The 23,003-nt window shown below is 56.3% G+C and overlaps 7 protein-coding genes across 7 annotated transcripts; all 7 read left to right on the top strand.

Moving 5' to 3' along the window:
- Positions 1 to 1,089: 1,089 nt before the first annotated feature.
- JKF63_02616 (uncharacterized protein) lies at positions 1,090 to 3,741 on the top strand (the record flags this gene model as incomplete). Its single annotated transcript, XM_067898640.1, has 1 exon — positions 1,090 to 3,741. The coding sequence occupies one exon, from the start codon at positions 1,090 to 1,092 to the stop codon at positions 3,739 to 3,741; it is 2,652 nt and encodes an 883-aa protein (XP_067754797.1).
- A 1,574-nt stretch (positions 3,742 to 5,315) lies between these two features.
- On the top strand, positions 5,316 to 7,310 carry JKF63_02615 (uncharacterized protein; the record flags this gene model as incomplete). Its single annotated transcript, XM_067898639.1, has 1 exon — positions 5,316 to 7,310. The coding sequence occupies one exon, from the start codon at positions 5,316 to 5,318 to the stop codon at positions 7,308 to 7,310; it is 1,995 nt and encodes a 664-aa protein (XP_067754796.1).
- A 700-nt stretch (positions 7,311 to 8,010) lies between these two features.
- JKF63_02614 (uncharacterized protein) lies at positions 8,011 to 8,763 on the top strand (the record flags this gene model as incomplete). The annotated part of the gene is made up of 1 exon (XM_067898638.1): positions 8,011 to 8,763. The coding sequence occupies one exon, from the start codon at positions 8,011 to 8,013 to the stop codon at positions 8,761 to 8,763; it is 753 nt and encodes a 250-aa protein (XP_067754795.1).
- Positions 8,764 to 9,889: 1,126 nt separating this feature from the next.
- Positions 9,890 to 10,378, top strand: JKF63_02613 (uncharacterized protein; the record flags this gene model as incomplete). The annotated part of the gene is made up of 1 exon (XM_067898637.1): positions 9,890 to 10,378. One exon carries the CDS (start codon positions 9,890 to 9,892, stop codon positions 10,376 to 10,378), a length of 489 nt encoding a protein of 162 aa, XP_067754794.1.
- Positions 10,379 to 11,946: 1,568 nt separating this feature from the next.
- Positions 11,947 to 15,822, top strand: JKF63_02612 (uncharacterized protein; the record flags this gene model as incomplete). Its single annotated transcript, XM_067898636.1, has 1 exon — positions 11,947 to 15,822. One exon carries the CDS (start codon positions 11,947 to 11,949, stop codon positions 15,820 to 15,822), a length of 3,876 nt encoding a protein of 1,291 aa, XP_067754793.1.
- A 770-nt stretch (positions 15,823 to 16,592) lies between these two features.
- On the top strand, positions 16,593 to 17,018 carry JKF63_02611 (uncharacterized protein; the record flags this gene model as incomplete). Its single annotated transcript, XM_067898635.1, has 1 exon — positions 16,593 to 17,018. One exon carries the CDS (start codon positions 16,593 to 16,595, stop codon positions 17,016 to 17,018), a length of 426 nt encoding a protein of 141 aa, XP_067754792.1.
- Positions 17,019 to 21,712: 4,694 nt separating this feature from the next.
- JKF63_02610 (uncharacterized protein) lies at positions 21,713 to 21,928 on the top strand (the record flags this gene model as incomplete). Its single annotated transcript, XM_067898634.1, has 1 exon — positions 21,713 to 21,928. The coding sequence occupies one exon, from the start codon at positions 21,713 to 21,715 to the stop codon at positions 21,926 to 21,928; it is 216 nt and encodes a 71-aa protein (XP_067754791.1).
- Between the last annotated feature and the right edge of the window lie 1,075 nt (positions 21,929 to 23,003).

The raw sequence follows: 23,003 nt of genomic DNA, 5'->3' as shown, positions 1-23,003 counted from the left end.
GCTGTCTGTCTTTTTTTTTTACCATTGTGGCTGTGTGCGCGTATTGAATTTAGAGTTTGCATTCCGGATTTTCTTGTCCGCCCTCTGACTTGTTTCTTGGTGGCTCCTGTGCACTGCTTCGATGCCTATATACATATCCATGTGCGTGAGCGTGTTGTCTGCCCTGTGGCCCTCCCTCCCCCCGCCCACTACTCCCCGGCTCCTCTGTGTTTCTCTCGCGTGCTCCCACTTGACTAGCACTGCGTGTGTGTGTGTGTGTGGCGCGTTGATTAACACGGCGGAGGCTCATGGGCTCCCCTGCGCGTCTCCGGCACTGACTACTTCTTCATCTCTGTGATCGTTGTGTCCCTGCTGATGGGGTGCGCCCCCGTGAGGTACCCGTGGGTTCGAGTACACCCCACTCTGGAAGAAACAATGCACACCCTTTCTCACATCCATCTGCCCATGCTAGGCCACTTCTGGCGAGGACGGCGTTATGCACCTGCGGTGCAGGGGGGATGTCAGCTCGTCTGTACCGCTGCCACCTCGCACCGCACGGCGTGCCTGTGGTTTGGCTGGCAGAGGCTCGGTCTCAAGCACACACACACACATATATATGTGTGTGTACATGTATGGATATGCATATATTGTATTATATGCGTAGGGCCTGACTGTTGAGGCACACATCGGAAACAAGACGTGTCATTTGTTTGTCTTAGCTTTACTCATATTATCACCCTGCTTGCATTACGAACCCCCCTTTTCTAGATTCTACCGGTTACTAACCCAGCAGTGCGCTGCTCTTCTCCTCTCTTGGGTTCAAGATCTCCACGCGCCCTATTTTTTTTTTTCGGGGGGGGGGCTGACCTGTTTTTTTTTTCACCTTGTGTTCCGTGGTGGTTCACGGCATTCCTGAAACGGGTTCTCAGCAGAAGGAATACGTTCCCACTCGACACACCTTCACACCGAGAAGTGTGCGGTGGTACTGCTGCGTACCAGCGAGTGTACATATATTTTCTAGAAGGCCGGGCTTGTGATTGCGTAGAGTCGCTACCACGACAGCATTCGTGGATCTCCAAAAATCCCAACAGAAACGAACAACTGCGGCTTATGTGCGCCAACGGTGGCGCTTGTGGCCCTACCATGGCTATGGGGTCGTACGGCAATCCTGGGAATTACGGTGTAGGTCTTGGCGGTGTGCACAGCACGCTCGCTAAGCCGCTCTCTCCGCCTGGTGCAAGCGTGCCATTGCAAAACCTGGGGGCTGGGGCGCATCCTTGTGTATCCTACCCCGGCAGCCACGTCGCAACTCGACCGGGTTCTAGCTTCTTCTACCCCCCGTACTCTGTGGTTAAGCAGTATGCATCGTGGCCACCTCAAGCCGCTGGCGTGATGCAAGGTCAAGTGCCGTCACCACAGGAGTACCAAAGAATAGCATCTAGCGGGACAGCGCCTGCCCTCATCCCCGAGGGGCACAGCGCCATTGTACCAGGTTTCGCCTGCGGAACGCAAAACGCATCCATGTCGCCCCCTGTAAAAAAAAGTGAGAGCCATCACCGGGGTCGACATTACCGTGGTGATGATAATGATGCAGTACACCTCAAGATGGAACCGGAACCATCTTCCCTGGGTGAAAACGGCGCTGGCGGTGGTCGTCGTGAGCGGCGTCACCATCGCCATGGGCCACCAGTCGACGTCACAAGCTCCACGCGTGCTCCGTCGCCGTCCACGGCGACCCCGTTTGGGGGAGTGTTTCCAGATGGATCGAACAATCCCAATGCGCACCATATGCCCACCGCGACGATTGCAGCTGGCAGCGGTGTTGATGGCGGCGGCGGTGGTGGTGGTAATGAGGGCGGGCGGCGTCGGCGCCGGCATCGTCGCGGTGGCAGCAGCGGTGAAAGGCGTCGTGACGTCTCACAAAACTCGACTCCAGGCCGGCAAGCCAACGAGGACGCGAAGGGGTTGCAACGACGTGGTCACCGCCACCGCAGTGAAAGCCGCGGACGCCGCTGCAACTCGCATAGCGAGACATCTCGCTCCGGGTCTGCTTCTCCACGCCCTGCTAGTGACCATGCAAACCGCTCTCATCACCACCACTCAAAAAATCAACACAGCCATCGTTGGGACAGCCCAACGGACACAATCGCCGCCAATGCTGCGATTTCAGCGAGATTGGTGGTGCCGTTCCCGTCGCTGGGGGTAATGCCCCCCTCCGCAGTCGGTGCTCCCGTATCCCCGTCTGTGGCGGTGAGCAGCACACCGGTCGTAGTAAGTCCGCCCTCACCAGGAGCTGTACCCGCGGCACCATCGAACCAAAACGCTCTCCCGATTCCGTCTCCACCCTTAGTAACGGCGCCCTCCCTGCCGCCTGCGGTTCAACCTGTTAATACATCAAGGGGTCACAGACGCTACCGCAACCGCCGTGGCCACCGCGACCATCATCGACCCCGCTCCGCCTCGTCGATGTCAGGCAGCCATTCTTACACAGAGCTGAGCCGCGGGTCTTCCTCGTACTCATCCTCTTTGTCAACTAATTCCGGGTCGACTTCACGTCCCGCCTCGGTACCGTTGCGGAGCCGCCGACGTCGGCGTCGTAAAAATCGCCGAGGACGCCGCAGCACTCACCAACCGCCACGTGCAGCCTCGCTGTCTTTGACGGTACATCCAGCAACAGGGCCTCCTGCCGGTGGCGCCCCCTCTCCGCCTATGGATGGCAGCGCCAGTGTCGCCAGGGCTCCCAAGGAAAAAGGTCTAAGGGGCATACTAGGGTTTTTCCGGCGCGGCAAACCCTCCGCAGCTAAGGCCAACGCGACCACTGTTAATCATGCCGAGGCGCCGGTCCAACAAGCAGTCGTTTCGACGCCTGTTATCATGCCACCTCAGGTAGTCTACAATGCATCCACCGGGTTCAGTGGCGCCTCCGCCCTGCCATGGGGGGTTGTGAATGGGTCTCAGCTACGCAGGACAGATGGTCACTTTGAGTCGCCACCGGATCACCATCTTGATCACTCGGGAGGGAGCTCACAACATCTGGCACAGAGCAATGGCGCGATAGGCGGCCCGATATTTCTGCGGCAGAGTTACGATAACAACAACGTCAGTGCTGGCCGTGACTTTTCTGTGGCTCCTTCCACCAAGGGACGAGGCATTTTCGGTGGCTTGTTTCGAAAAAATAAGAACAAAGCAGTTGTGAGCTTCATCCCTACAACTGTCGCCCCTGCCGCCTATGCAGGCGGCATCAGCGTGTGTTCTTCTCTTCCATCGTATTCTTTGACTGCGGGATCCCCAGCTAACTTCGACACACACGGAGGGGCCACCATCAGGTTTGAGAACCCTCCAGCATCACCGACGCTCGCACCCCCCGGCGGCGGATACAGGGGTGCGTCAATGTACGGCACCCCTGCAGCGAACACAGCCCCCATGCCCAAGCCCGGCTTCTTCGAGCGCCTCATGAAGAAGATGAACAGTGGTGCTGAGGGGAAGCATAAACGAAATCAGCCGCAGATACCGCAGGAGCTTGTCAACCAAATCGAGTTGCAGCACGACGTTCCAACACAGAGGAGGGGTCGGCATAGGCGCAGTGGGGGCAATAGGGGTCGCCACCGACACGACAATAGCGGCCATGTATCACCAGTAGACGAGCATGGCGGGCCCAAAATGCGCCGACACGTGTCTGGCCACCGTGACATCAGTTCGCGTAATCGTACGCGAGGTCCTCCCCCTCCCACTTTCTTTGACGGACAACCGGCTCTTGTTTAGAGGGAGCCTCGTTGATGTCTTCAAGCAGAGGGTCCAAGCCCAAGAAGTGCAGCGGCTTTGGTCACAGAGTGGGCAAGGCTGCCGGCGCCCAGGCGAACGACGACATCTGAGGAAACCCATGTCGCATGCCTGCATGTGTGGACCTGTGAATCGTTATTTTTGATAGACGAGAAGCGAGATGGAGAGAGAGAGAGCTCTGTAAATACGTGCGTGTCATCGCTGCTTCCCCCCCTCTCTCTCTCTCTCTTCTCCCCCTTATCTTATCTCCCCCTCTTGTTGTTTTTGTTCTTATCACTTTGTTTTTTCCCTCGTTCACACACTCTCTTTTTTTTACTCCTGCTTCTCTGCGCTCATTGAATTTTAGTTCTCACACGTCCGCTATTGCACTGATGGCGACATGTTATCATCGTAGACGGGCACGTTTATGCTGTACTAAGTGTGCGAGTGCGTCTCTGTGCCTCTCTCCTCCCCTGTTCCCACTTCCCCCCCCCCCTGCACAAGACTCACTGTTGCTGTGTCACCTAGCTTCCCAGTCGCATCTTTAGAGTTTTTCTTGTTTTCATGCATTTTCTGATGTGTTTTTAGTTGTTCTCGTAGTCTCCGTCACTCTTTCGCGATGTCGATGCCTTCCCATCAATTCCTATTCCGCCCCCCCCCTCTTTCCACGCCTTCTCATACTCTACAGCTCCACTGTCTGTCTTGATGCTTTTATGAAAGGAGAGGGAGAAGGGAAGCGGTAGCGTCGTCGTCTTCGTTGCTTTTATTTTTTTTGCTTCACGCTTTTCGGTAACGGACATGTCCAGGGGGATGGGGTGTCCGAAGGATACGTACGCATACACACAATCCCTTTCTTTAGTGCAGCTCACGACAAATATACCACAAAAGGAAACACGAGACGACAGGATTGTGTGGGGGAAGCAGATGCGGGGGAGGGGGCAGGAACCGCCCATTCCCCACGAGAGGATCGTCGCCTCTGTCTTTCGCTTCTTCCCTTTTCTCCTTGGAGTTCTAGCCACCGACACAGCAACAAAGAGTGTAGCACTACTGGAGGAGGTTGAACATATATGTAAATATATGCATATATATATATATATATATATATACCCTGTCTCCCCACCTCAGCGCACAACTTCTCTCAAAAGGGGACGCCCCATTCATCATGAACAGTCATGGAAACCGCCACTCCCACTGGTGGTGTGGGGCCCACCGCTACCCCCACCCCCGACCAATGACGCAGTGTCTGCTCACAGTATGCTTCACTCTGTGTGCCTCCACTAATTTTTTCCCCAAGTATCTGCGGTCCCAGCGTCTCGCGCATGTCTTGCTGTGCCCTCCCCTCTACTCCTCTCCTTGCATCTTCTCCTTTTGCCTTATTTTTTTTTCATAAGTTTTTGTTTTTTTATGGATGAGCTCCCCGGTGGTTTTGCTCTTGAGAACTTCTGTAGTGCACGACAACAAGGGGGGCTGTGTGCGTATTGAGAGAGGAGAGGTGGTGCTCCGCGTATGTTTATCAGTAGACATTGGATGACGTCTCGGTTTCCCCCCGTTTCAAGTTTCCTCCTAGACCGATCTGCATGGCATCCGATGGCGAGTCTGTAGCGCAAACGACTGGCCCGCTGCGGCGTGGCTCCGTCGACAGCGCTGGCGTAAGGGCAATCATGACAGCGGTGGGGCGCCTGCTGATTGACTACGCGGTGCAGCTACGCGACAACCTCCAAACCGGCGACGTCTCTTTTAAAGAAGAAGGCTGGGGTGACGAGGCTAGTAACATGGCCAAAGTAGAGAACACGGATAGTAGCTCCGCTGCAGGCAGTGGCACCTTTGCGGCACACGCTCGAATTGCCGCACGTGGCCCAGCCGATACGGAGAACGAGACTGCACCGCTGACAGAGGCTGACACAGCGGAGTCGCGCCAGTTATTGGAACGCCTACAGCGCGTCAAGCACCTTTTGGTTCAGTTTTCGGGGGTTGCGAATTGTACTCAGGGGCCCCATGGGGCTATCGGGGCGTCTTATTTTGCATCAGAGGCTCTCCCGGCGGCCAAGGACGTGGGGAGGGATGTCTACCGTGTAAGCTGTGAAACGGTGCGCCAGAATCCTGTGCTCATGCTGGCCCTGCGCCGTTTCGATGGTGTGACACAGCGTTTTCAAGGTACAGCAACTCCGATGGGAGGGGTGGAGCTTCACACTGGTGGACATGTTGCGGCGGAGGCGGTCGATTCCATGTCGGAGACCCGCGCCTTGCCAGACATTCGGCCGTTTCTAAATCCCGTCTCTCTCGCAGACGGCACCCTAAGCGCTTTTAGCCGCAATGTGGGCATTGTGTTTCGTCGTCGGTCCAGTGCCGCTGGTACTGCTGCCACCGGCAAGCGACTGCGCGACGAAGCACACGAATCTGTTGCATCTTCATTTGCATTCACAGCTGTCGCTCCGAACCAGCCAAACTACTGGCATGCGCTAGCCGCGCAGCAGCGCAAGCGTCGCTTCGCCATTTACAGTGCCCGATCCGCACTGCTGCCACGCGTCAATGCGGTGTGCGCACCTCTGTACGTCTCTCCTGCGGTCCAGGAGCTCGCTCGGCTAAACTCGGAGGCGGAGCGTGTCATGTTGAAGCGAGCTTGGTGCGTGCACACTAAGGCGCACTTGCTGCGCGAGTTGCCGTGGGTGGCCCGCGACGTTTCTGCATACCGAGCCGCCTTGCGCGAGGTGCTGCAAAGCTTCACTGAAGCGCAGCAGGCGGACTTCCTCGCCGACGTCGTCTACACGGAGTTTGTTTGCGCTGAGAGCGGGGTCGTGCGCGTGTGTCTGCAGCATGCACTTTTCCTGGACCTCAGCTATGACGTGCGGCGCCGACAGTGGACGCTCATCGCGCTCCACTGGAACCTCTTCACCACCAGCGCTGGCGCCTCGCTCATGACGGCACAGGCGGCAGCGTTGGCGGTGCCTTATGTGCACAGCGCGACCGTTCCACCACCTGCGCCTGCTACATCTGCTCTAGGCCCCTTGGTAACTCAGTGCAGTCCTCAGGGTACACGTGACCCCGCTTCACCACCAGTGGACGCATCCGCGCCTGCGTCTCTGGTGCGAATAGTGCCCCACGATCGGGAGGCTCTGCACAACTTTCTTCAGCGGGCCTTTGCACAGGATGGCCTGAGCGGAGGGCTCCAAGCGGCGAACCGCTTGCTGTGCGCTGTTGTGATGGACACCTTTGCTACACAGCTTCAAGCCCTCCAGGAGTGTTTCTTCACAGGCGGCGGACTCGGCAGGCACATCGACGCCGATGTGCGGCCAGGTACGTTGATAAGCTTTCACCTCTCCTTGCCACGGCTCTTCGTCTCGCTGGCACCAACCGCACATGTAAAGATGACTGTGACGGGCGGTACAGTGGTTTTGGAGTGTGTGCGTGGCACTGACCTTTCGACACGACGGGTAACGCTGCCTCTCAGCACATCCTCGCTGGCTACTCTGGCTGCGACGTGTGAAAACACAGCTACGCGAAAGTTGTCGGTGACAGTGGTGGACATGGAGGCCTTGCTGTGGCAGTGTGTTTGCGCTCCGGCTTCCCCCTAAGTGGTGACATCACATACCTGCCATCTCTCGAATGGATGTCGGGCCCGGAGGAGAGTGTAGAGCGGCAGTCTTCAGGGAATAACTTATGGAGGAAACTCTACGTATGCATGTGTGTGCGTGTGTGCGCATGCATGTACATGTCGCGAAACAGGGGGTGTCTAAAGACCTCCTGTGCATATCTTCCAACACTGCCATCTTTTGGTTCCTTGTTCGCTCTATGTGGGCCACACTGGGATCTATATTTTCTGCAGCGTAGGAAAGGGCGTGCGCTGGTGCTCAACTCTCTGAGAAAGGAGGGTGATGTGACGCGAGGTGAAGTGGGGGGAGGGGGTGGGCGGTGTTGTGTGGCACATTGGAGGCCCCTCTTCTCCCCACTCCCTGGACATGCGCACGTGAGTGTAGGTCACCTCCAGCTTCATCCTCCCCGCTTACACAACAAAGCCCCATGTGCACACCTGCTGATCTTCTCTCTTTTTTCCCTCTTCACTCCACCCCCGCTCCCCCCACTCTCCCCTCCTTTCTTTCTTTGCTTCTGATTTGGATCGCATAGCCGGCGGCGCCAGGCCGGCGCACGTGAGGATTCTCCATACGGACACTCAAGAAGCCCTACCCGATCTTGAAGCGAAAGAGGGACAAAAGGATTTCTCTCTTCCCCCTCCCCCCTCCCCCCTCCCCCCGAAGCCATTCGGGCAGTCGCAGTATGACGGACAGCCAGCGGACTTCTGCTGCGCCTGCGGCAGGTGCCCCCCCAGTCATCCGCTTCAGCCTTCTCTATCAGCTGCGGAATCGCGCGTGCTCTCTCACTGCGCGCAACTCCGGCTCTCCACAGCGTCCCCCGTCACGCTTCTTCACTCTTCATTCAGGAGATAGACGCGGCGACTGCACGGCCCACAGCAGCGGTACCTCTCACAGCGAGGCAGGCGCGGCCGCTAGTCCGGACTTCATGACGTCGCCGCCGCACTGCTGCCGTCCCACCTCCTCGGATCTGTTTTCTCGGCCCTCTTCTTCAGCTGTGGCGCTGATGCCCTCTCCGACTACACATACCACAGCTCCGTTGTTGTCAACGATGGACAAGCGGGAGCTGTCGAAGGTGGTCGTGCGCGATGCCGTCTTTGGACGCTTGCTGGACTTGGTTCCGTCACGGCAGCACATCCAGACAGCCGTCTGGACACTCTCGTCAAACGTGATCCAGATCGACGGTGCCGTCACGGTGTGCGCAATGCCTCGAGATGCCCGCAATGCTGACCCCTTTGGCACCACTTCGCGTCTTGCGGCGTCACGTGACGGCAGCAGCGCCTCTGCATGTGTGGAGGACCTGTGTAATATTGTAGGAGAGCGCGTTGGGGAGATCGTCACGGATGCGCGGCTCTTTGCGTGCTTGTTGCAGCCGTATCTTGGAGTGACTGGCTGCCAAGGTGATGTGATCGAGACGTCTATCTATGCTGTGGTGTAGGGGGCACAGGACGGGTGCCCCCCCCCCCCCCCACTTTCCCGCCACCCTACATGCATATACTCACATGTGTTATATTATCATTCTCTGGACCTTTTTTTTTTCTTATTCTCTCTTCCACCGACCCCCGCTCCACACATCTCATTTCTAGGGCTTTTTTTTTTCTTCAATCATCTCTGTCGATGCGCTGTCAACGCCTCTTGGTGTGCGTGTGTGTGACGGTGTTGTCTCCTCAGGAGTGCAAAAGAGGGGAGGAGGGGAGGGAAAGAATCAAAGCACCTTGTTATTACGGGAGCCTTCCTTGGAGTGTCCAGCTCGTCATGGAGGGCTGCCCGTGATCACTGTGCGACCAGCTCGCCTCACCACCGCTGTATCACGGCGAGTCAGTACAGGGGGAGGGCGGATACCCAAAATCACCGGGAAGGGTGAGTACACGCGCGCTTTGAAGCGAATTGCACATGATTCCTGCAGCAAGGCAGTGGCGCATACTTGTGTGTAAACTCTATTCTCTCCCCCCTCCTCCAAAGCTCACTGCCACTCCGAGTTCACTATCGGCCATCTACATATATATATATATATACATATTACGGCATAGCGTTTTGTTTGAGCGTCTTTTCGACAGCCAAGCACGTCGGAGAAGACCGAGGGAGAGGAGGGAGGTAGCGGCCAGTGGTGGGTGCGCGCCTAACAGCTTTCATAACCTTCCACACACCATTCCGGTGTTGCTTCGTCTCCGTCTCTTTGTCTACTGTCATGCTTTTCCCTCGCACACCCGTCCTATGCCTGCCCTGTTGGCCCTCTGACTTGTTTTCTTACTCTCTCCCCGTCTCCGTCTTGGTTTCTCTCAAAACGATTGCAACCCTCCTCCCCAAACACACACACACACACACACACACACAAATACATCATCGTTTTTCTTTTTGTGCAATGGTTGTGTACCTAGGATGCTGCATATTGTCCACAGCACTCGGGGGTTCTCTGCTTGGCTACTCATTGGGTGAACGTGAGGTGACAGGGGAGTTCGAGGATCAGATCAACTGAACCTCACTCTTCTACATCCCGCTTCACCGATCTACTTCCTCTCATCGCCCCCTTATATTCGCAGGGCCACACACACACACACACACCCATGTCAGGCGCTCCACCTCTGTCGTTTGTTTTTTCAGCGACGCGCACGCTGCAGCATGACATCCAGACGCTCATGCACTGGAACCCTGTGGAGAACAAGCTGCAGTGTGCGCTACGGGATGCCGCTTATCTCATAATTGATCTGCCGCGTTTCTTCATGTACTCACACAGCAACTACGGCGCCATGCGGCGCTACATTCGGCAGTCGCGCATTCACAAGGGCAAGATCAACCCCGAGGACTTCAAGGACGTGGATACTAATGTTCTGCGGGAGAGCCTCATCAAGTATGCACAATCAAAAGGTCCCCTGCAGAAGATTGACTTCCGTTGGTTTTACTGGATGTACGCCGTTATGATCATTTATGTGGGGTGGCAGGGGCTGCATTTGCAGTCCCTGCTCGACGCACGCGTGGATCGTATGGGAGCTTCGCTGGAACAACGCCGCAGCATGTATGACGATGACTACCTCGAGGAGGTGCGCCCACGTTAACTCCACAGCATCGACAGCAGTGGGTGTGAAGGAGTCTCCTATCTGTTGATAGAGAGAGAGAAAGAGGAGGAGTAGGCCGGAGAAGGTGTGGAGAGGAGAACGAGCGCTTCTTTCAAATCCGAATCTCGCCAAGAGCTCCTCTTACTGGAAGTGCTGCTGTTATGCCGCGGGGGGTGAATACTCTTCTTGCTGAGCGCGTACCGCGTCGCGCGGTGTTTTTTTTTTTGTGGTGGTATGGGGGGAGGGGGGAGACGTGTCGCGCGTTCGTGTTGCGAAATAAGAGAAGAACGAGATGAGAAAAGCCCAAGGAAAATAAAAAACGAAAAACAATGAAAAGCGAGCAACGCCGTCCCCGTTTTGCGGGGGCTCGTCGCTGTTTTATTTTTGTTTTCTGGTTTGTTCCAGTTTTCGTTTCGCGAGTCTCGTGTGCCCTCCTCCCCCCTCTTCTCGCCTTCTCCGGAGAGAGGTGGCTAAGCATCGCCTAATCTCTGTGCTTGGTGGGGCACGAGAGCTTTGAGTGGTGGAGGGACGAGGAAACAAAAACAAACGACAGGAGAAAAATGAGTTCTTCTTTTTTTCACGGCGAAAAGTGGAATTCAGGCCGGAGGCTGAGGCAGTGACACACACACCAACCCACCCACCCACACACACACACACATGCATAACTATATAGCTCAAGTGCCAGGTGAGCGGCTATCTCATGAGGGCAAAAGATAGCAAGGCAGCGTAATTGCTGCAGCTACCAATCGTCACCATCAACATGAGGGCCGTTTCGAGTGTGCTACTCGAAGTGGCTGCATACCCACCCGTTCATTGAGGATTATGATGCCTGAAAGACGGCGAGGGAGCGAGAGCGAGGCCCTCCCCCCTCTCCCTGCCCCCCTTCCCTCCGACTAAGCGGCGGCTTAGAACACAGGTCTTATTGAAGTACATCAGGGGCATCTTGGGCCATTACCACCATGATACCCCAATGCTTTTCGGCGTGCACAGTGCTACAAGACGCGTATCCTAGCCGCCGCCCTGAGGCTTAAACGCCGCAGCATAAACAGACAGAGGATATCATCCCCCCCCTTCCTCCCCCTTCCGCACAATGCAGCAACATACAAGCGTCTTCGTCCCCTTCCCTCGTCTGCCCTTGGGCATCCATCCCACTAAACCACTTTTTTTTTTCTCATTCGTTGACGGAACTCCACTCACGCTTCTACCCCCCCCCTTCCCCTCTCTCCTCACCCCCTCTCGCTTCACTCCCTCTCGCAAAAACAACAACAATACCCAATGCACAAATGAGCACGCTCACTTCAAACAAATCGATAACACAGGGAGGGAGATCCCTGCGACACATCTCCGTGTAGGTTTTGGCACGCGAGTCCCCCCTCCCCTAAAGGAGAAAACATCAACAGTTATAAAAGCACGAGGAGGTGCGTAAAGGACGCGCAGGGCATCGCCCTCTGTCTCTCTCTCTCTTGCTCGCAGGATCACCTCAATCCCCCGCTTTCCTTTTTGTTCTTCCCTGCCTCTCCCTCTTTTTGCGTGTATCTCCTTCCTCCTCGTGGTGGCTGTGCAATAGGATGGACGGGAAACAAGACAAGTACGAGCAGCTGCTCGCCAAAGTGGACTGGCATGCACCACACCCGCCAAAGGGATATGTGTACGGGGTCGGTCGTGGGGCAAAGGGCTTTGTCACAACAGCGGAACTCACCACTGCTGTGAACACTACAGCGAAGATGACACGAGATGAGAGCGATTTCTTTTCTGCTATGCAGCGACTAGAAGACCGCGCGCGGAGGCCGAGGCGTGGGGGTGAGGAAGCGGTAAGTGGTTCAGCTGGCGGGCGCCACAGCAGCGGTGTACATGGCAGCGATGTAGGCAGCGGAGGTGGGGCAAAGGGGAAGCTCTCACTGGAGGATCTCGCTACACTGGAGGCTGCGCCAGCCGCCCCTTCGGCAAGGTTAATCAACGCGGCAGGATCGCAGAGAGCCGACTCGGAGCTCGCACTATCTGAGCCGTCAGCAATGGTGAACTCGTCGGCGTCGGTGTCTGCGTCGGGTCCCTCGGTTCCGCTAGTGGTGCGCAGCGCTCGCACAGAGGAAGGCGAGGCCGCCGAGGAGCACGTCTTTGCCGAGGAGCGTGTCCTCACTGCCTACGACGTTCTGAAGGGCAAGGCGTCTGCTATAGAAGCCGGCCTTCACAACGTTCTGGAGATGGGGTCGACCGAGGAGCAAACAACGTGGATAACCCACGCACGCGCCTACCGCCAAATGGGGATGTCGCGTCGAGCGTATCAGACGCTCGTGGACGGGTGCGCCGTGACCGGCAAGAAGGGCAAGCGCATCTGGGAGGAGCGCCTGCGATACCTCGCCAAGGACAACTACAGTGGCCGCCGCCGTTTGCTTGAGGAGGCCACGTCAGCGTGTCCCGGGGAGGAGGACCTCTGGACACAGCTGCTGGACTGTGTACCGCCTCTCGAGCGAGTGCAGTGCCTTCAGCGAGCCGTACTAGCATGCCCATCGAGCGAGCGTCTGTGGCTGCGTCTGGTCCATTACGTGCCCTCGTCGCAGGACCAGCGCGCGCTTCTACAGAGAGCATTGCAGTACACCCCTACACTGCCGCTCCTGTGGGCACGCTTGGCGCGCCTGGAGACGTACCAGAGAGGAAAAGAAATGTTCCAGGCGGCGGCGGCGCGGTATCCTTCATTGGCGCTCATAATCGAAGCTGCAAAGTATGTGGAATGGCACATACTTGCGCACCACTGGGCAGACCGTTTCACAGCCGCGAGCACAGCTTTCCCGCACTCGAAGAGTGGTGAGCTTCAGTTCTCGCAGGGCGACACGGACGGCACCGCATTCGCCGCGGCGCTGTACGCAGCCGTGCGGAAAGCAGACACGGAGGTGCATGGCCTGGTACGCACTGCACAGCGTAACTACCTCGACTTTGGCGAGCCGGGCTCGCGGCACGCTTGGCTTTCACTTGCGCTCTCGTTGCTTCTCAATGAGAATGTGGAGGGCGGTGATTGGGCCGAGGTGTCGAACGCCGAGGCAACAACGGTGGTGGCTTCTCGTGCGTGGTCCGCGGCGCCGAACGTGTATGTCTGCACCGCTGCGCACATGTTTCTCTGTGTCGTGGATCCGGATGACAAGAAAGGGGCTGCAAACGCCATCGCTGCCACGTGGCTCGAAGATCTCGTTTCGCTGCTTCCCACCGATGCAGCGAGCCGACACAGTGTGCAGTGCGCTCTCTGTTACTCGTGGCTTCGACTTCAGCAGCAGCTTGAGTTCGCGGAAAACCACAGCGGAGACGTCAAGGCGATGGCGGTGGTGGGCAGCGGCAGCAGCAGCAGCAGCGCCGCCGCCGCGGCGATACCCATATCTACTATTGCCACGACACGTGAGATTCTCCCTGTCGTGACCTCTGCGGTTTTGTCCGCTTCTGCAGCTGTTTTACACGGTGCTTTATCCGTGGTGCTGCGCTGTGGCACAGCGCGTGGATCCAGAGCGGAAGAAAGCCCTTCTTTCTTGTCAACTGCGTGTCAATCTGCGGTGGCACGGAGAGCTGTCGGTGCCTACAGCGAAGGGCAGGGTCTTGCGGAGGAGGAGGAGGAGGAGGAGCTTGTGAGGCCCTCTCTGGCCCCAGGGGCTGCTGTGACGACTTCCGCAGCTGTGACAACGATGGTATCAAGCATCGCATCGGAGCCTCCGCTACCACCTCCCCTGGTGGTGGTCCTGGCTTCGCTGCTTGGCCTCAGCACACGCATCATCACCTCAGCGGCAGGCGCACTCGGGGGTGCTTCGCTCGCCCTACAGTGTTCGGGTGATCCACTCAAGGGAGCGTCCAGTGCTCCTGGCGGTGCGAACGCAGGGCCTCAGCTCCGTTGTTCAATGGAGCTCCTTCTTGTAGAGGTGCCACTGGCCGTGGCTGACGCCCTCTACCGTCGTGGTTGCTTTGCTGCTGCCCTCGCTGTTATGGATCGCCATCTGCACATGATCCTCTCAACTGCAAATGACCAGACGGCAGGCGCCCTTCGGCTGTACGTGGCCCGGGCCAAGATGCTGGTCGCTATGGGCGATTGCGCTGCAGCGGATGTCTGTTTGGTGAGTGCAATTGAGGCGGCCAGGGGTGCAGCGGCAACCGTTCAGAACCAGCAGTCTGAGGAGGAGGTGTGGGTCAAGCTTGCCATACTGCGCCGCAGTCAAGGGCAGTCGGTTGATGCGCTGGTGGCGGACGCCCTAGAACAATGCCGACGCTCCTGGCGGCTGTGGCTTATTCGACTTGAGGAGAAGCGGCGCGTGATTCAGCAGCGACAGGACGTGCTGGCGCCGACGTCGACAGCGGTATCGGTTGTTGAGCTGCTCCGGAAAGACGAGTCTTTCGCCAGTGGGGTGCGCGAGCTTCGCGTGTTATCCAAGAAGGCGCTCAGTCCCGACCACTGCTGGACGGTGGCGGCTGTGTGGGTTTTCGTAGCTATCCGCGTGGAGGCGGAGCTGCTGCAGAACGTGGCTGCCGCGCGGGCCTTGTTGACGGATGCACTTTCGGCGTGTGCGCCGGATCTCCAGAGTACGCGATCGCACGTTCTCGCGCGGAGTGTCTCACCCCAGGAGCTCGAGAGGCAAGCCAGTGCCGTCGCCCGCATCGGGGTAGCGCAGGCCATGCTGGAGGCACAATATGGCACGCCAGGGCAGGCGCTGGAGGTGGTTCATGAGGTTCTCCAGAAGCTCCCCAAAACACGCGAGGGGACCTTTGCCATGGCGCAGGACGATGCTCTTGGTGAGTTGCTGGGGCTTTTCATTTCTCTGGAGCCGTGCGCTTCCCGCGGCAGGGCCGCCGCGCAGGTGATGCGCCAGTGGAAGTCGCGTGAGCCACTTGCTCTATGTGCAGTGGCGCAGCTCTATTTCGCCGCTGGGCAGTATGCAAGGGCGCTCGACCAAGCAAAGAAGGCGGTGCAGCTGAGCAAGGGCCGATGCGGTGATGCCGTGGGACTGCTGTGGCGCATGGCGGAGACGCCCGTGATGCAGTCTCTCGTGCGTGAGGCTCTGGAAGGAAAGAGAAAAGAAGACTCCGACGGAAACGCTGAGGGTGGGAGGGGTATCGATGCCGTCGCGGATGCCACCTCCACGGGTGAGCTTACTGCGGAGGCCATTCAACAGTGGGTTTTCTCCGTTATGAATACCAGCGGCGACGCCGGCGCTTGTTGCAGCGCCATCAGTGGCGCGAGCGGCGAGCTGGCGGACAAGGAAAACCCACCAGCAGCGTCAGCCTTTGGCGTGGACACACCTTTTTCCGTGGTTCCGAATAGCGGCTCTCTCTGGGTCGCTGTCGCCGAAGAAAATGACCCTAGCAATGTGACACTCCTCGGCTACCGTCGGTCAGTGGCGGAGATGCTTCGCGAGGTCGCCGATCGCATCGTTCTCAAGGGCCCGGCGCCGGCGAACACGGTGACACGCCCATAATGCTTTGTACAGGTAAGCCTAAGCACACGCGCAGGGTCTACCCGTATTTATCACGGTCAATATCTGGTGTGTGTGTGTGTGTGTGAAGGGGGAGGGGAGGGGAGGGAAACAGGTGTTTAGAAGCTAAACGTAAACATGTACGTATACACACACACACACACACACACACACACTCCGGGAATGATCATTTGGTCAGACAGTGACTCGATACTGGCACGACGGGTGTGTGCACAGGAGGGGGGAGGGGAAGAGAAATGGGTCAAAGTGCCTGAGTGCAGCTCTCTCCCCCTTTCAAACACATTCGAGCAGACATCGAAGAGACCGTGGCTTCCCCTGTTTCATTTGAAGACACTTCTGGGGGTGGGGTTGGTCGGGAGGGGATGCCGTATACCAGCGCCTCATTTTCGCTCCCCTCGATCCATGGCGTCTTTCCCTTCCCCGTGTTGAGCATCACGTCTCTACCTTCTGTTTCCTTCTCCGTGATCTCAGTCTTTTTACCCGCCCGTTTTTTTTTATTGTCGTTTGTGTGTGTGTCTATGTGAGTGTGCTGTGCTCTCCGCCCCACCTTTCTTGTGTGTTCTCCACATGCTCTGGCCGACAGGAAAGGCTGCCCCATCCCCTCCTCTGGTCCACCTGCTCATTCCACTGTGTTCTACCCTCCCCCCTTTTTTTTTCCTCACCTCTGATCTTCGAGCACAGAGTCCCTGACTGACCAAAACGTCACAGCTCAGCTCAGTTTCATCTCTTCCCCCCCCCCCCCTAAGTACATCATGTCATCCAGCAGGAATTCTTCGTACTCCAGCCTCGACTCAGGCGACGAATGGGCAGCCCCGCCGCAGCCACTTGGAGAAAGCGGGTTGCGTTCTGCTGCTGCTGCTCCTCTTCCTGAGGCACCAGTTGCATCCACTGGTGGTATTCGCAGCGCGGTGGTGATGGACGCCGTCGAGCGTGACCTGGCTGGGGACTGTGTCCCTGTGCTGTTTCAACTCCCCAATGGCGAGACGCACCCGGCAAAGTTCTTCATGGGCCAGGCCGTAGAGCACATGAAGGCATTATTGGAGAAGGAGAAGGCATTCCCATACGAGAAGACGACCCTCTACCTCGGAGACCGCCTCCTATTCGACCCGCTCTCCTTGAGTGACCTCCCTTTTGACCCAAAGATTGAAAACCACGTCAGGGTCCAAGTGGCCATCTGAGCGCGGCAGTTCACCTGCGCTGTTCCTTCCTCTCCCCCTCTCGCGGGGTGGGGGGGGGGAGGGCTGATTGTATCGGATGACCAACCCTCCCGATTTTTTTGTCGAGAGCGTGAACATACTCAGCTGCAAACAAAAGCCCGTGCGTTTAGAAACGCGCGTCAATTATCCGCATGTCTCGACTCGCAGACTCAGAAGGGTGTCTGTGGGAGGTAATTGGGCGACACCAGTGCTCCCCTCGAAGTGAGAAAGCGCATCGACGGGAGGGAGGGACAAGAGTACACCGCCACTCATTCACACGAGCGTGCGTTTTTGTTTTTTTTCCCTTCTTGTATTGCTGGTCTGCTTCTTCCTCTCTCTCTGGGATATGGCGCTGTGTATAAGGTGATTCATGCGCGCCTTTCGTCGCTGCTTTGCCTACGTCTAGGGATTGAGTAGACGGGGAAAAGTGATGGGAGAGGGAGACGTGTGAAAGCACACAGTGCACCCCCACCCCCCCTCCCCCACCCCCTCCCCCTCTTCTTTCGCTCTCTGCCCCCCATTCAGTTTGGGTTGATGCGTTTACTACCACTATTCTCATTTGCTTTCTTTATGGTGTAATGTTAGCGCTCGTGGATATCAGCCCACTTGCTGCACTGTAACATCGCGGAGGGGTGCCACAGAAGACGTCACCCTGGCACACTCGATTACTTCGTCTTTGATGTAGGGGCCGCCGCCGCCGCCGCCGCGTCGTCAAGCTCAGGGGGAGGGGCTTACTTTGTGAAGAGGTATGGCTCAGTGCCCCCCCCCCTGTGGGCTCTATTGCCACCCTCTCCCCTCTGCCCCCCCAAAGTAGTGTTTTTTTCGCGAGGCTAACTTGGGGAACTGCGCCGGATCCCGATTGCAGAGCTGATTTGCGAAGGGTGTGCCCTCCACGGCGAACGAGGGGCGAAGACGCGCGGACTTTAGAGCGCAGCGCCGACGCTGCCCACTACGACAACGCCCCAAACCACCCTAGAAGGAAAATGCTGTTTGTTCAATCCGGTCCATGGCACCAACACACCACTAAGACAGTCACAACGCATTGGTCAAAAAATCAGGTCAAGTTTATCATATGGAGAAGAGCTAAAATCACCCTGAAGGCTGTTCGAGCTGATCAGTCTGGTTACAGACCGTCATGGAGGGTCACCACTGATGGAGCTGGAGGTGGCTCTTGAAAGCGCATCCCCCCTTTTCTTCGCCGGTGCATCGCCCTTTCTGTGATATGTTCATCAAAAAGTTCCAAAGAACCAGACTTGAGTGTATGCAGATACGCAACGTTCTCGCCCGCAAGGTGACCCTCGGTCGTGGCCAGGGCTTCAGGCTATCCATGCATTTTGCGAACTCCGCGCACCAGCCATGGGCGAAGATGCCTGCTGCGTCAGTGCGAGAGAGTACATCAATTCACTGAAAAGTCTGCCAGCAGTGGTCTGCGCAGTATCTCGCCGCTCGCCGCCTGTGCCTTTTTTGAACTGCCCACGCTAGGGTGAACTCGAGATGACACACCGCCTGAAGTCCACTGCGGCTACGCCTCGAGGGTCGAAACCCCTCTTCCCCTTTGCTTTACCCCACTTGCTTGAAAGGGTGTGCCGAAGCTCCATTGCACTGCACGGCAAGAGAGCGCTGCTGAAGATGTTCACAACCACCGCGTCCCCCCCTCCCCTTCCCCCCCCCCCCCAAAGGAGTGATTCCTAGGCCTTTTTTTTCTTCACTTCAGTGGACTCGCTCGCTGTGTGGCTCGACCAGGCGCCCAGACATCACCGCGCCCCCAAGATAGTGGGTCACGCTTTCGGATTCCCAAACGCGGCAGGCGATTGGCTGGCAATTGAGGGCATGACGTACAGATTGTGTATTGCTCAGTGGTTGGTTTAGTGTTGTGCTGCCCCTACTCGCTGCTGGGGCCTCCAACCACTCAGCGGCTGCCGGCTCCCTGCTTTGCTCCAGAGTTTTGACCAAGTGGCGTGCCCGATATGCGATGTGAGATTTGCGCATCACACCAAGTTTGAATAGCCCGTTTCTTTTCCTCTGAGGGGCTAAAACGCCTTGACCTCACGACGCGCATATCTCACTTGCAGTGCTTTGGTTCGCGCTGTAGGTGTCTATCGCTGCTGGCCTATGCGTTCTCCAGGACCAGGAGTTACCCCCCCCTTCAAATGCGGAGCTGTTGTGCTCATTCATAGGTTCCTTCAGCTTGTCAGACCCACTTCTATTCATGGCGAGCGGGTTAGGGAAAAGATGGAGTGTCCTTTATTCCACAATAGCATAGGAGCCCCACTTTTCGTCGCTGCACAAGCCGGCTAGCTACCCAGACACACACGCACACACACCCACACATACATGCACCCTCCCCCCCCCCCTTCCCCCGGCATGACCCCGAAAGAGGTCGAAGGTGAGCGGGGGGGGGGGGAGGGAGGGAGAGTCGCTCAGGGGACCACTTCTTTCTCGGGTAATGCCCCAGATCCACCCCTTCCCTTCCCCACCAAGAGAAAAAAAAAAAGAACAACAGCGAACCCTGTGCGAACGCACCACCGAGTGTGGTTAACATAGGGCATCGGATGCATACAAAAGGCTCAGCAGTCAGGCAGACACGAGTGATGGAAAAAGATGGCCCGCGAAGATCTCTACTAATCACTATTTTAGGTGTAGATGTTTGCGGAGTACGTGTCATTTGTTCAATCTGACCGAGTATATGTTGGCGATGCGCAGGTACCTTCAAACACAACGAGAGCAACCTCAGCTAAATCGCGGAGTTCTCTCGTCTTCAGCGTGAAGGACCTCCACGTCACATGACTGAATACAGCGGCCTGAAGCGAATCGGAAAGAAGAAAGAAAACTTGGCATATATATATATACATGTATATATATATATGCGTGCCGGATACATGACCTCGGGAGACTTGCTTTGAAACTTGCATTCCTCCTCCTCGAGTACGTACATCATTCGCTGAGACCATGCTGTGGCAGTCTAAACAACAAGCGCTGCTGTCTCCAACCTCGAGCAGACACCCGAACGGCAGCCTCCTTGTGTCAAGGCATTCTTGTCCACCCATGTCCATCTGACTCGATATTATGCACAGCGCGCATCGGAAGAGGAGAAGGGGGAGACAACAGAAAAGATGTTGGCCATGCTCGTCTGGATCCGGCAGCGGGATGGCGGTGTGTGTACCAGTCGGTCACGATGTAGTCATACTTCAACAGAAGTGGGTTATAGCTGTAGATGCATGGGTATCGTTTTTTTTTACTTCAATTACAGTGGAACGATGCCTTCAAGAAAAAGGTAAGATGGGAGCAGGAGGGCGCTGCGATTGGCCCCTGTGTGGAGACAGGGCCATCTATGGCGACAATGAGATAAGCGTGGGCTGATTCCTCGGGCATGGTCCATCTCAAATGTTGAGCCTGTTATGTATTATCGCATGCGATCCGTTCCCTTTGAGATTTTTCTCCATCTTTTATCTGCTTCATCTACTGGGATGTGCGCCTCACCGTTGCTCTGTCTTGTGCGTCTCTGGATGATAATGGCATTCGCTATAAGGTTCGTCTAGCTCGAGGTAGTGGTTGCTGTTTTTTTTTTTACTTTCCTTTTGTCAGACACACCGCACACATCTTCCTTCCACTCGGTTTATATTTGCGCGAGGTAAGCGAACACATGGGAAGGGGCGGGGGGGGGCGGTGTGTATGTGACTAGGTACTCGAAACCGCTGCCAAAAAGGGGCAGGAGGGATCCTCCCTCTTTCGTTTTTTTTGTACCGGTGCAAACGGCCGTTTTTTTTTATTCGAATTGCAGTCGCTACTTTTTATGTTCCCTCTTTCTCCCCCTCGCCGCTTTGAGCGACAACGAGGCCCCCCCCCAACAATTAGCCAAACAACAAAAAACAACAACAGCAGCAATCAAAAAAGGTTGAATATATATAAAAAAGAAATGAGTCAAACATGTGTGTTATCTTCATTGAAAAAGACAAGAGCAACTTTTGTTCCCCCCCTCCCTCCCCCTGTGTATGCACATATATACATGTACCCGTGTGTCCATCCACATTCATTGATGTCTGAGAAACGAAACAACGAAATCGGAACGGCGTTTTTTTTTTCGGGGGCGCCTGCACCCAACTTTACCGTCTTTGCTGTTTTTTTTTTGGCCCTGAGGAGGGTGAGGGTGGGGAGATGAACGCCGTTGTTGTGTTGCGTCGCTCACGCGACTTTTCTTTTTTCCATTTCGTTGATTTTTTACACCACTCCAACGGGTATCATCGTGCTGCCTGGTAAGGAGGGAGAGAAGACCGTTTTTGAGTGTTCTGGGCAGGTCTTCTCAGAGATGGGAGATCACCTGTATACCGAAAGGAAACACGGTCGAGTGGCGTCAGCCGCTTTGCGCTCTGAGCGTGGTTCCCCCCCTCCCCCCCTCCTTCAACTCCCCCCCTCTCTCCCTTCCCTCCGTCACGCCTCTCCTCAACATCAATATACATATATATATTTTGCACACTGCGCACACGCAACCATCAAGATAGCACAACATCACAACAACACAAAACAACAACAAAAAAAAACGCACCAGTGTGCATTATGAGATCGCAATTGTCGAATGCGTGACATTCCATAAAAACTACAGTTGCACTGAACCGACGAGACGTCACGGACTTTGAACAACGACCCCACGACTCGAGGAGGCCTTTCGTGTATTACGCATGTGGCGCATTAGGGCTGGTGGGGTGGTGGCCGGGTTTGTCATCACATGTGCGGGCTACTACAAACTATTTGTGCTCCCAATGCTCGACACACGCGCGGTGCAGGAGAAGCACTACAGGGCCATCGAAGAGCGCTTATTGACAGCAGCCCGAGATGCGATGAATGCCGCGCCGGCAGAACTCAACGCGGCCGCTGCTTCGCCACCTTCACAGTGACTTTTTGATTGATTTTTGGTGTGTAGTCTCGACGATGACCAACGCTGTCGCGCAGGGCAAAGAGGCCCGCCTGCTTGCATGCATTCACAGCACGGCAGCGATTGAGCTGATCATTGCCTTGTAAGGAGCCATTGAGGCTCATAATCCCCTCCCTCGTATCGATAGGCAACTGGAATTGTCATCAACCACCACACTGAAGTGATGAAGACTCACTTTTTTTTTCACAGCAACCCGAGCGTAGGTACACTTAGGTGTCTCTGTAGCATGCGTGTGTATGTGTGTGTGTGTGTGTACGGCGAGGATGCCTCTGTTTAGAGAGCGGTGAGGAGAAAGCAAGAGATGCGATGCAGATTTTGAAACTGGTTGCTCGTTTTCACTTGGCGGTCAACTTTCTATTTGTACACTGCATCCCCGCTGTGGCTTTGGCCTTTCTTCTCTTGGGGACCGGTGAGGTGAGGATGCCCCGCGAATGGTCGTTCCGCTTTTTTTTTCTTTGCGTCTCCAGTTGGCTGACTTGGGTAGATACTTTCCCTGGGTACACAACACTCTGCACCGCCACCGGCTAGAATTTCTCAATGGAAGGAGCGCACGCACATGTGCATACATCTATATATACATATGCGCTCAGCGACGAGCTCATGTGTGGTGGGTCTCTTGTCTCCTCCGACCTTCACAGAAAAGGAGGAGGCATGGCAAACTGTTACGTCAGGGTCCAGGCTGCTGCTGTTGCTGCCGCCGCCGCCGTGGCAGGTTTGTTAGCAACACCCTTAGTAGCGGAGAAGAAAAGTAATGAACGCCACGGTTTTCCTAGCGGATGCCCTGTATCCGGCTTTAGTTCTGCTGCTATCCCCCCCCTCTCGTCACGGGCGGCGCGCCACCAAAGTTCTGCTTTGTGTGTGTCTCGTTTCTGCACCTTGGATTCCTCTTCACCTCTTCTCTGCTTGGCCCCCCTCATCTCTTCCCCCCCCCCCCTTATCATTGCTGCTGCTGCTGCTCGCACACGCTTCAAACCCCGCTTCTTGGTGGTTCACACGACAGGAGACCATTATTACACACCTGCGCATGCATATTGAAT

The sequence above is a fragment of the Porcisia hertigi genome, chromosome 32, assembly GCF_017918235.1.
Source record: "Porcisia hertigi strain C119 chromosome 32, whole genome shotgun sequence".
Taxonomy (NCBI): Eukaryota; Euglenozoa; class Kinetoplastea; order Trypanosomatida; family Trypanosomatidae; genus Porcisia; species Porcisia hertigi.
The sequence above is the reverse complement of the archived record's forward strand: the minus strand, read 5'-3'. Positions and strand labels throughout refer to the sequence as shown.